This window comes from Epinephelus fuscoguttatus, linkage group LG20 (genome assembly GCF_011397635.1).
Source record: "Epinephelus fuscoguttatus linkage group LG20, E.fuscoguttatus.final_Chr_v1".
NCBI classification, from domain to species: Eukaryota; Metazoa; Chordata; class Actinopteri; order Perciformes; family Serranidae; genus Epinephelus; species Epinephelus fuscoguttatus.
The window spans coordinates 24542667-24555783 of NC_064771.1; the positions used below are offsets into that span (position 1 = coordinate 24542667).

Here is a 13117-nt window from a genome sequence, read left to right on the forward strand (position 1 = left end):
TGATTTGCTGCTCATTCACTTATGCTCTGTGCCTTTCAGTTTTCTCACCACCTGGGTGAAAGGGATTCAACCTTTTGAAAGGTGGTGATACAGGAAAATCACTGAGAGTGTCATCCAACAAAAGGGAGAAGAAGATGGACTTCAGAGATTGTCAGATGTGACAATCTCCATTTAACTCATTGCCTCTTGATGGAGTGGGGAGAAGCCAGCGATCTTCAGTGACCACATTTTCTGTACATGCAGAGAGAAGTCTTGGACAGAATGAATCAGAAAAGGCTGTGCAAGCCCCTGCATAGTGGTCTGAACAGTCGTGTCTCCTAGAATTTACATTGATATACAACTAATTTGAAACGGCAAAACGTTTTGAGCAGGCTGCAATCTCCGGGGCTGAAAAATGAAGCCTACGCCACGTGCCAAAAACCGCATTGCCTCATATGGCCACTTGAGGCTGGCTCCAAGAGCGAGTCACTCCCCATAGACACCCATGTTAAAATGGACAACTTTACAGCCAAACAGTTTTGGTCTCTTTAGCTAATTGCCACCTTCATTACAACTGTCCTGGGGGTGAATTAATATAATTTTTTTAAATATAATTTATATAACTCACCTGTTTAAATGTTATTAAGGCTTATGCCCAGGCTACACTGCCTGTGTGAGCAGCACGTGTGCGTTTAGCACCCATGTTAACAGGTTACAGCAGCCACACTGCCCGCACGAGCAATGCTGCTCAGGTGTGGAACATCTAGAGAATGGGAGTCTCACCTTTTCCACGCAATGTGAAACAGTGAAAATGGTCTTCTGATAAGCATAACGACATTGTAACCTTTGACATTTTCAATGTCTAGATAACTTATAGTCTTGAAAAATATAAATATTTTCTTTTCAAGTCAAGCTTTCCTGTTTCTATTTTAAAATAAAAGCCCTCTGACAATGTTTCTGTGGACAGAATCCTTTAATTTTTTAACACAAGGCTTTTTATTGTGAAATTTGCAGGGCTGTGTTGTCAACAAATGCAGTGGCTTTCATTGCTCCATAAGTTAGTGGAGTACTGGCTTTTAACTGTGGAAATAACGTACTCAGAGTAGCAGGAAGCTCTGCAGCAGCACTGCAACAGCAACACTGTCTGTAGGCCCATTTCCACTGCAGAAGTTCCTGGTACTATTTGGGGGGCGGGAACTACTACAGGAACGTCCTCTCGCTCGGCCCTCTCAACCACCGTGTCTCCACTGAGAGAGCGGAGTAGGAGGAAGGTTCCTGTAAAGTTACCAGGCTCCTGACGTAAATGTTGTGCAACCATTTTGAACGGGGCAATGTAGGGGCGTAGGGACGCTGTTAGCGGTGTCTGTAATACCTCCGGTCACAGTCCGTGAAAAATATTTTTTTTTCCAGCAGATGTCTTAGTTACAACATGATTGAGCTATCTGGAGTAGTTTCATGTCGTATCCGACAACGGGAGACTTTTAAGAGATGACGTCCTGATGTTAGCTTTGCTGCTGCTGTTAGCTGTCCCTGTCAGCTGATGCTTTCTAGTCATCGTGATTTTCCATAACAGAATAAATACCACACATAGCAACACAAAACTGCTTTGCTAGCTCAATCATGTTGTAACTAAGATATCTGCTGGAAAAAATATTTTTTTTCACGGACCGTTTATTGAGTTATTAAAGACACCGCTAACAGCTAACGGTTACCGCAGCTAATCTACGATAACCATGTTATTTACAAAACATCACATCCCGCCTTGAGTATATCCAATCAGCACCAAGTAATCCCCAAGCCCCAGCCAGGAGTTTTTCAGGGCCGTTCTGAGTACCTACTCCGAGGCAGGGACTTGTTTAGCCCCTGTAAAAGTTCCAGAACTCTGTCCTTTGGGGGTGGTTCCTGCGGTGGAGACACGCATCAACGGCCCCGGCCCCATAAAATTACCCCGAAGTTCCTGCGGTGGAAACAGGCTTTATGTGAACACCACACGCTTGGAGTCGCGGCAGTTCAGCAAGGGACTTATCAAGCATTGCTCACACAGGCAGTGTGGCCCAGGCATTAAAGGTCTAGTGTGTAGGATTTAGTTGTACATATTAACTGCTCAATCTGAGGTAATGAAAACTTAATAATTCTTACTTCAGGTGACTCTAAACCAATGAAAACATAATTATGAATATTATGTACAATTTCTGCAAATAAATGCCCCTAAATGCTAAATTCTAAAACCATTTCGATTTGATGCAATCTAGGGGCCTGCGATCAATATGAAACAATATTACGTGATAATTTAACACAGCTGGTTACGGAAGAAGCTATCATCCCTGTGTTTTATGCTTCTGGCCAAAAAAGATATAAACAACCAATAGATAATGTAACAGCTAAACTGTTTTGCACCACACATAAAACAGCCCATGGGATAAGTTAACCTTCAGGGTTTTCTTCAAAAAGACCTTTCTGGAAGAAATCTTTCCATTTTAACTCAAACGCACGTGCTCTGTCCGTTGACCTGTATACAGTGCCCAGATACTGTAAACGGTGCTCACATTAATCCAACAAACTGGGCTTTTCTTGTCAAGAGCATTCGGATCCGGGCCTGGGTTAAAGCCCCCTAAACCACAGATAGAAGTCTGGACTTGAACGTGGGATTCTCATGACACATCTGTGCTCAAAAGTAGTGTCTCATTACCTCAAAGAAACTCTGAACATGATACAGACAGCGATTACGCTCTCACCACAAAGTAATTATGAAAACAATTTGGTAAATTTCTGGGGGCATGGTTGGTCTGAAAGGTAACAGTGGATATGATAGAGCTAACTGATGTACTGAACAAACAGAGAAACATAATTGTTTGTGGAAATGGAATATATTGAAAAGACATCAGGATGAATTAAATGATACAGTGGGAACACAGAGATAGTGGAAAAACAAACAATGAGACAGGTAAGAGATGGAAATTGTGAGATCATGAGGATGTTTGTGGATCAGTTAAGAGACGTCAGACTCCCTGCTAACCTCAAATCGTTTCTAATTATCCAGTAAATCCAGCCTGTGTCTCATACACACCTGTAAACACACACAGAGCTCCACAAAGAAAGGGAACAATATGAAAGTAAAAATCGCCCAGTGTGCAGAGATTGCTCGAGGCAATTTCCAATCTCAAACTTGCTTGACGATGGAAAGAAAGGCCCCCGCAGCTGATTCCTGTGCAGGAGACAGGAGGAGGAGAGGAAGTAGCCTCTCCACTGCATTGGCCTTGATGTTGGGAGGACGCATCTGCAACGCGAGGTCACGCCTGGATGGCAGCAGGGATTTACAGGCCCTTCAAGAAGAACCAAACCCTGCCCACCCCCTCAACAAAAACCCCCACCTTCCCCCCTTTCCCAGGCCCCTCTGGGAGCTGGCGGACGGTTCGGGTCCCAGTGTAAATATATTTTTTCTCTATCAAAGACACATTTTCCAACCACTGTCAAAGGGGAGGAGGGTGCTTTGGAGGGGGGAGGGCTATGAGAAGAGAGAGGGAGAGAGTTGGGGGTGAAATTTTTCCCCTCTTCTTCCCCCCTTTTCTCCTTCCTCTCTCGTCTGCTGCTGCCTGTCGGCTTCTAGCAACATCTGGCACTGTTTATCACCTGGCCTGCTGGTTCAAGCAGGAAGGGAAAGGCTGAGAGGGGAACATACGTAGTGCCAACCTGAGGTCTGCTGTAGCAGGGTTAAAAGATATTTCTGATTTATTACAAATTTGGGTCCAGTTTATGTACTTTAAGCCATTGTTTCTATTGGCTATGATAACATCGTATGATAACCAAGTAACTGCTGTGGGTGAGCACAACGAGCAGGTCAAGCATGGTGGTCAAAATTTTAAGATTGCCAGACCAAATCCCAAATGTGACTTAATCTGGAACATCTCACTTCAATTTCAAATGGGAGTTATAGACAGCTGTAGATCAAGGGCTACGTTCAGACTTTAGGCAAATCAGGTTTCCGTCTCAAATCCGTCCATATTATTTCCAAGTTATCAGATAAGATTTGTGTATCCAGTCATCACCAACCTATTTGCATGGGTTGCTTTGGTAAGGACACAGGCATCAGTAACTACGTAGCAACGCTAGTGATGCAGCTTTACAGCCCAGAAGCATGAGAAATGGAGGTCCATTGTTTCGCCCTAAAAAAAGAATTTATTTTGGCATTTGTCCACAGACTTTTTCTCATGTTGTCTTCTTTAGCACAGCGCTAGTAGCAGCATGGATCTGCTCTGCACTTCCATGACTCTGGATGCGACATCGCTGTTGTGTGTTGGGTTCAAAGACACCTTGAAATCCGATCTGAGCGTCCAGACTGAGACGCATCTGTGGAACTACGATAGGAATCTTATTTCAACGCTCCAAATTGTACTTCATGCGTTTGCTGTCCAGATATTCTTAAATCATTCTGAATATACCAAAAAACTACTCGGGTCTGGCAGTCTGAACAAGGTCAAAATGCCTCTGGATGCACTTAGACAGATCTATAACCAATCAGAGCAACGAAATATGAAACACAGCGCTGAGTGACGGACAAATTTAAATAGACAACAGCATGGAAAGAGACGCTGTGGTTGTATAGCATCAATGTTTCTATGAAAAAGTCTTCCCATTATTGCCATCAGAACTTGAGACTTTCCAGGTCAGCCGCCATCTTGGTTCATTCTGAAAATGCCTCTTCTCCTTACAAAGCTAGGGTTATGCTTGCTATAGTGTTCCCAGCAGGGGGGTATGAGAGCTCCCCAAGTTTTTAATCATTGTCTCAAACGCGGCCATATTAGCTAAACAGTTGTGATTGGCCCAGCCCGGGCCAGGTTGGCTGTATATCTGACTGGACAGGAAACATACCTGCCAGAGCAAATACAACATGGGATCACAGATTTGTCTGGTTCCCAGGCAATAAAAAGTCAAACCTGAACCAGAAGGTTAGTCTGTAACTTTTAATGGATGTTTATAGCAGACAGGTAAAAGCTTTCTCAGCCAATTAGCTTTGACAAACGTTGGAGTTTGTTTAAAACTTGTGTGATTGTCTGACTGGATAACTTTTTAGCACTGTCGCCGTGCACAGATCTCAGCAGTTAAAAGGAGCCCTGTGGAGTTTTCTTAGAAACACACAACAGTTCTGTTCACATCCAACATGTGTGTGTGTCCTTGAGGTCTAATAAACATGTTGTGTGCATTTCCCTCCTCATAACACTTTTGTAGGGCTGATTTCTTTTTTTTTTAAAGTTCCAGTGTACAGGAATCTGGGGATATACTGGTAGAAATGGGTTTTCTTCAGTGTATAAACACTTGAACATAACAATCATTGTATTTTCGTGACCTTAGGGTGCTTTCACACCTGCCCTGTTTGGTTTAGCTCAATAGTTCGTTTGCCCCCCAAGTGCGATTCGTTTGGGCAGGTGTGAACACAGCAATTGCACTCGGGTGTACACCGAACCATCAGACCGAGACCTTCACAGGAAACTGCTTTATTCCAGTTTAAACCCCCAAGTTAATTTGTTTTAGAGAGAGGGAGACCACTCCCAGTAAAAATCTCCTGAACGTTTGGATCTTGAGTTATCACAGAAAGAGGGTCAGCACACGTTAACAGGCGATGAGCTAACCAACCAGTCTCCAACATGCTAAACAGCATCAGAAAAACACTGATTTGTAAAGTGAGACTACTTTATTCAGTGTTTTTACTAGTTGAAATCACCTGGTTCGTTTGTATCAGTGAGGAACAGACCTCTGCGGATAATTTGGCTCTCAGTAAAAACCTTCTGAACAATCAGCACTAAAAGAATTCCTTTTTTTTTTTTTTTTAAAGATATTTTTTTGGGCTTTTTAGCCTTTAATGTATAGGACAGACAGTTGTGAAGGGGGGAGAGAGAGAGAGGGAGTGACATGCAGCAAAGGGCCACAGGCTGGAGTCGAACCCAGGCCACTGCGGCAACAGCCTTGTACATGGGGCGCCTGCTCTACCACTAAGCCACCGTCGCCCCGAGCACTGAAGGAATTCTAACCGGAGAAGTTCCAGCTGGTTGCGATCTGCGCTCCTCACCACTAGATGCCGCTAAATCTCACGCAGTGCTCCTTTAAATCATGCTTGTTTGCATTCATGCTAGCTAGCTTACTGTATTCTTCACTGGCACATTGTTCCATTTCGTGTTGCAGCAACCACCTGTCAGTCAATGGCGCAGCGCAAAACTGGCGACAGAAAACGTGCATCACGTCACCTGAGCCCTCATGGGAGTGCATGATACAAACAAAACAACTGCTAAAGAACCTCTCTCCAACCAAAGCCATATAAGGTCATTCATATTTTCTACCTCTCACTATCTAAAATACAACTTTGTGAAGTATATGTGTAAAACTTTTGTTACTGCTGACGCAATAACCGTACACATGACTTGAAAGTGAGCCGATCGCGAGCCTTTTCCTGGAGCCTGGCATCAGAAAGTGACAGACAGAGAGAGAATATAGGCGAAAGACAAGGTCCACGGGACAATGAGGCCCATTGATACGGTGGAGACAGGACCGGGTGCCTCCAGCACGCAGAGAACGGCTGACGGTGCACAGAGGCACAGTGATTGCAGTCTGCATTACAAATGGCTAAAACAGAGCTGTGGTCCTGCAGAGGCCACAGCATCAGGAGAGACCTTGTGCAGACAGGTCTTTAAAGCCCCACAATGAGCTTATTTTGTTGTCTTTACGCTGCAGTGACTAAAAGTGTCCAAATTGTCAGGAAGGATATGCAGCTGTTTCTTATCATTTTTTCATAGTGCTTTACTACCTTTTTCTCTTTACCTGCATTTCCCAAAAGTCATACTGACAAAGACTGTTCCCCATGAGCAGCCAGAGACTTGAATAAAGACACCGCTATATTACACGTGTACCTATTGTTGATTGTGTAGGAGCTGTCACATCATTCCTGTATTTGACAAGAAGCATCAGAGCTCAGATTTAATGGGAATCAATACAACTTTTGGTCAACTGTCTTTGTGCTTTTAAGCTATTTTTAGAAAATAAATGAAGTCATGTCACAAAGACAGTAATATTAGGTGAGAGAGAGCAAATTCGTCTACATTTTGAGACTTAAATTGTGCAGAAAGAAAGGAAATTCTAGGAATTAAACCCATCGTTTTGAGAAAGTTTTAATGAATGGAGCATAGAGAGGGTTGCACGCAACTAACCCATTGTAAAATCTGAAATGGTCTTAAAAAAAAACAAAAAAAACATAAAACATAAACTACAGTTTTGTAAAACCTGTGCTGGCAATCAAAAAGATGACACTGCCGAATAAAGATCAAAGTCCTGTGGGTCGTTTAAAGTTTGAACCATTTTTCTTAATGAAAGTATGATGATGTGATATGGCTCCAAATAGGGACTGGTTTAGTCTGGGGCCGTTAGTGGCCGTTTTGGTAAGGAACCAGAACCAGGGCGAGTGGGACAGGATCCGGAATTCGATTGATGCGCCTTTCCGTCAAAATAAAAGCACCAAGCTAATAAAAATGCGGAGAAACTTTAATTTAAAGAATATAATTTACAAGAAAAGCCCCAAGCCATGAAGTTAATCGATTTTCTTACACCCCTCATCACCCCAAATTGATGGTGCGCCAGAATTTAAAGTTTTACTTTGGTGAACACTTTTACTTTGGTGAATTTGGTGAATTTGGTGAATTCGGCATCCGCTCTCTAGACCGGAACCAGAATCCAGACAAAATTCAGAGTGAATAGAAACCAGGCTCAAGAGCCTGGTGACGCGAGGCTAGGAGTAGTTTAAGCACTGTTTGCAACAGTGTGCCCCTGTGCTTTATACAGTGGAGCTCTAGTTGTCATCTGTCAAATGAATCCCCAACTAATCTGATAATCAATTTATCTGTTGGAGTTATTTTCTAAGAAAGAAAGTAGAATTCCAGCTTTTTAAATGTGAATATTTTCTGATTTCGTTACTCCTCTATGACAGTAAACTGAACAGCATTGGGTTGCAGACAAAATTAGATATTTGAGGACGGCATCTCAGGCTTTGGGAAACACTAATCAACATCTTTGACATTTTATAGACCAAATAACTAATCGATTAATGATGAAAATAATCGACAATGAAAATAACCATGACAGAAGGCACCCTTAATAAAACTTCAAGAGGTCGAGCCTGTACAACCTAAAAGCAATCATTTCTTGTCTCTCCTTTTCCCTCTCACTTGTTTCCAGTTAGACTCGGAGGAATTCCATTGAGTTCTAGAGATAAGTTATGTTGCAGCACAATCATTTTCCACGCTCAGCACCTCCTGCCTACAGAGCAGTGGATCCCTCCCATTCATGTCTCTGGGATCCTACACAACACCTAAACAAGTCCTTGTCGCCATCTATGGGGCTGATGCATAACTGCACCTCAATCCCTATTAACATTCTGATTGTGTCTCAGTGTGAAGAAGGCAGTTTCTCAAGTATGCTGTTATTTTTCTGATTTGTTTTTAACACCACAGGCATCGTCCAATAAGGTCAATGGGATGTTTGATGACTGTTTGCTCTGGAAGACACAGCTGTTTGCAAAATATATTCAGCACAAGTTCAGAATATTCATCTGAACTATGTGTTTCAGTTCTTCTCTCAAAGATACGATGCATTCCTGAGGCTTATCTACAATTCAACCCTGACTTTAACCTTAACCTTACTCTGACCTTAACCCAGGAAATAGTCTCATCCAAATAACAGCCCTTTGACAAAGCGAGGACAGGCCAAAATGCCCTAAAGCATCGCACTCACAAGGTCTAAAGTCAAACTAGTCCTCACAAAAAAAAGTATTACAGCAACACACACTTAACTATTCATGCTCTCCTTTCAGAGTGTGATCTATCCATCCATTTCTATCCCTTTCAGCCACCGGTAATGAACACAACAGGGAAACGTGCTGTACCTGTCTGTACGTGCAGATGATGATCTCCCGCAGATGGTAGTGCATGGGGGTCATGGTCTCGCTGACAGAGTCCAGGGCCATGTCCACCTCCCTCTTCATCCTGTGGCCGTCAGGGAGCAGACGCACCAGCTGCATCACCACCTGCACACCAGAAACAGTTAAGGCCAAAAGTTTTAATGAAGTTGCAAAAGTTGTGACAAGACTGCAACGTTTAACAAACACAACAGACTCTGGAGCATCAGCCTCCCACCTTACATAAAACCTGTTGTTATGTTAATGAATGCAACTAATGCGACACCTACAGTAAAAGTAGAAGCAGGTGCAGCAACGGCATTGTTACCCAAAAACTAAACTTAGCAGGATTTTAACCTTTGTCACAAGTCTGGTGTTTTAACTCACTGTTTTTATAAGTGAATTTAAATGCACATTAGAAAACGTGGATTGAAATGTTTGTTTTGTATCATTATGTGGATTTAGTGACGTTCCTCAGCTAGTGCAGTTTGCCCAGTTGTTACAGTGCTGTAAAACTTTACATTTCCATTTTTCTACACTCTTTGAAGTGTTGTTAATGACATGGGCTGAGACTGAAAGTTCGTTCTTAATCTCTGGAACAGCTGTTGACAAAACAGTCTGAACACAAGTTTTATTTAGCAGCTTTTTAGGCTTTTTTTCTTTTATTCATAATGCTCTTTTTTAAAATGTTTTTGTTCTGTCATCTTAACACAACTCACCAGCAAGTTTGAAATACATGTTTTCTTTAAAAAGTCCCCAAAATTACAGCATGTATCATCGCCAGAAACTGTTGTTGGATTTTCAACTTTCCAACAGTCCACATTTTGTGTGACAAACACTTCGGGCCTGTTTATATGGTTCCGTATATTTCTGAAAACGGGTATTTATCCTTGCGTTTGCACTTATCATTTACACGTAACCGGCGTTTGTCTCAACGGAAGCGGAGACTTTCAAAAACGGCTTCCAAAGTGAAAGTTTTTAAAAAATATCTGTTTCTATGGAGACATGTAAACAGGATAGACCGAGATTTTGGAGAACGATGACGTTGCAACCCAGTTCGCGCATGCCCATTAGAAGCCCAGGAACCTCAACAACAATGGCGGATATATGCCGGGTTGTTTACATTTTGTTAGCACTTTTGGGACTACTTACGAGCTTACAAATGAACTTAGCACTGCTGCCTCAACATCACTGCTAAATGGGCACACAAAGACGTCTGCTGTGCCCAATATTAGTAAGTGCATAGCAGTTAACTATGCTATGTAAGGTTAAAATATAGTTTATCATTAGTCGGGTTTCCATCCACCTATTTTCATTCGCATATTCAACAATTGCGAAAAAACACTTGAATGGAAACGCCAGAAATTCAAAAAAAGGGCCGCAATATCGCAAAAAAAGTTTTTACGCTTGGAGGGGGTGGAAAAGTCAGCGTATCTATATTAGGAAAATGCAACTTTTGGCAATGGAAACGATGACAAAGGCTACCGGATCCTACTTCTACTTCACTTGTGGTACATGATGGAGTGACTGGTTACGTTCCGCTACTTCTTGAGCTTCCGCCACGTCGGGGAATGTGATGTACTGACCCATCATCTTACATTTCATGGCTTCACAGGTGGCGTACACACACCGATGGACTGTGGTTTTGCTCATGCCGAAAGTTTCCCTGACGACCCGGACAACGCTGTTATGATTGTGATGAGAGCTCTCGCAATAGTCAAGAAGTTCCCAAAGAACCTCTCCATCTCGTCGCAGTAACATGTTGTTAACATCACTTGTGGACATGAGACGCTCTCAATGATGTCATCTCATGGCGCCCTCTTCTTCTACGGGTGTTCTTTTGCATTTTTATTTTTATTTTTCATGAGAAGCGTCACCTACTGCTCGACCTGTTGACTCCCAATACTCGCAAAACAATAATGAATGGAAACGTGCATAAATTCGCATTTTCTTTTCCGCATTTTCACAAAATTCGCTTAAAACTTGCGCTACATTTGGATGGAAACCCAGTTACAGTTTTTATCACTAGCGACAAGAGGAAAACAAATCAGTGCATGCGCAGAACGCTCTTCTATGGTGTTTGACATATGGCGTATCGCCACCTACTGGCCTGGCATGCTAATTGCAGCAAAAAGCTGCCGCTTCTGCGTTTTCATGTAAATAGGGATATCGCTTTCACAACTGATCTTGTAAACCCGGAATTTTTTTTATACAGGGTAACACTGACAGAGGAAGAAGCAGGAGGCAGCGAGGGAGGACAGCCAAAGAGCGGGATCAGAGAACAGAACAGGCCTGCAGGCAAAACCCTCTTTACTCATTCAGTGTGTGTTTCAGACCGGTGGCATCAGCATGCAGCCCGACCACTGTACTCCTGAAAAACACAATCTGTGTCAGGTTGTGTAAAACCTTCACATTTTCTCCTCGGGAAGGTCGTATTTTTTTCTTAGGTGTTGTGTATTCAACTTTTTTAGAGCTTCAAACTTACTCCAGGATTAAAAAACAATTAATTTAAGGCTTTTTATGACTTCATCAGCTCCTGTTTTTGGCCACTTGGGGGCAGCACAAACAGGTCAAAAAGACCACATTGACTTATTCTCTATCGTTATGAAATAAATGTCGATTCTACAATATAATGGCTATAGACTGATGACATCTTGAAAAATGCCCAAAGGCTGAAATGTTATCCTTAAAATAAACAAACTGCAATGGAGCCAGAGTGTGCAACACTTGTTTTCTATAATCAAGTCTACTGCCAGTGATCAGCAACTCACTATAACTGCTAGTGTTCCTTGCTTTTATATATTCAATATAATATATTGACACCATCAGCGTTCAGATTAGTTCCCTATAAGCCTCGGTTTCACTATGCAATTCTCTCTGCTGCCAGGTACGGTCTCCTGGGGGAAAGAAAAGGCGCAATTAACAGCACAAAGGAAGTGCATCGACCCCTGTACAACCAAACCAACCACTTGGTAAGGAGGAAACCATAACTCCTTAAAGGCATACTATGTGGGAGTGTCGGTTACTGTGTGTAAACATGCTCACCAGCGAAAGTTAAAGTAAAGGTCACCCCCAAATTCATTCTCGTTTGACATTTCACATCGCTATATTTGCATTTTTGGGCACTGTGTCTCTTAGATACCTGCTGCTTAGGGTCGGCACCTGGTCGCTACCTTTTTTTTAAAGACCTGACCTCACCCGGTGCACACCCTAAAACATCCAAAACACAGAAAATGAGAAGAAAATGAAGGCAAAGGGCAAAGTCTCTGCAGAAAAATTCACCCCCACACACTGCTGGTGGGTCATCAGGTGTTTCTTGCAACTGGCCCCTGCTGCTAAATATTCCACTAACTTCTAACTTTATGTTACTGACATTGATTATAGCAACTTAAAGGAAATCTTAAAAGAACTGGAGATGCTTCACACACACCTGCACTGACTAACACCAGCTCTTCCATCACGTGACGCTGTGGACCTCACAGCCATAGCAACACCTTTTTGGCAGATAGGGCAACGCAGACGGCAACATCACACATCCCTCTGAGCTTGAATTGGAGGCAGACAAGGTTTCCATGGCGACCACTCTGTGTATCCAGGAAACTCTGATGGCCGCGCTGCTGTGATTGGCACGCGGCATTGTGTGCCTGTGGAGCGCGGCCTCTTCTCTGTGTGTGTCCATTTTTACGGTGCTAAGGACACAGAGGCGGGCAGATTCCAACCACTGACTCACTGTCACTACTCCGAATCAAGATGGTGCGGTGATGTGATTCATTAAAGAAGTTGAGTAAATCTGGGTGAACAATGAACTTCACAATGGCTGCACCGCTAATAATCTCCTCTGACCACAAGCAAACACAAACATGTTGAGGAGACTCTCGCTCTCCACTGCCTCCATCGACTCAGTAAGTTCATGAAATCTTGTAGTTGCTATTTTAAGGACTCAGGAAAATGTGCACTAAAGGGTTGATGCTTCTAATGCTTCCAGCAACAGTGAACACATTAGAACACAAAAAGAAATAATTGCAACCAACAAAAATTTAAGCTTCATCAACAAAGAAGAGTTTGAAAGGGTTCCCATTCAACTATGGATTCATTGCCCATCTGAAATCACACTATCTTTATGGGGTCCAATCACCATGACTTCCCACTTTTCATTCTGATGTGCACATGTTCATAAAAATTCTTTTTCTCATAAAAAACAAT

General features: G+C 42.7%; 1 protein-coding gene across 6 annotated transcripts in view; it reads right to left on the reverse strand.

The window, feature by feature from the left end:
* pald1a (phosphatase domain containing paladin 1a) overlaps window positions 1-13117 on the reverse strand; it is a 99330-nt gene that overhangs the window by 47299 nt on the left and 38914 nt on the right. For all 6 annotated transcript variants that reach the window (XM_049564324.1, XM_049564328.1, XM_049564325.1 and 3 more), the window contains exon 18: window positions 8903-9043. In XM_049564324.1, coding sequence (XP_049420281.1) covers window positions 8903-9043 — 141 coding nt within the window. The remainder of the gene's footprint in view (window positions 1-8902; window positions 9044-13117) is intronic.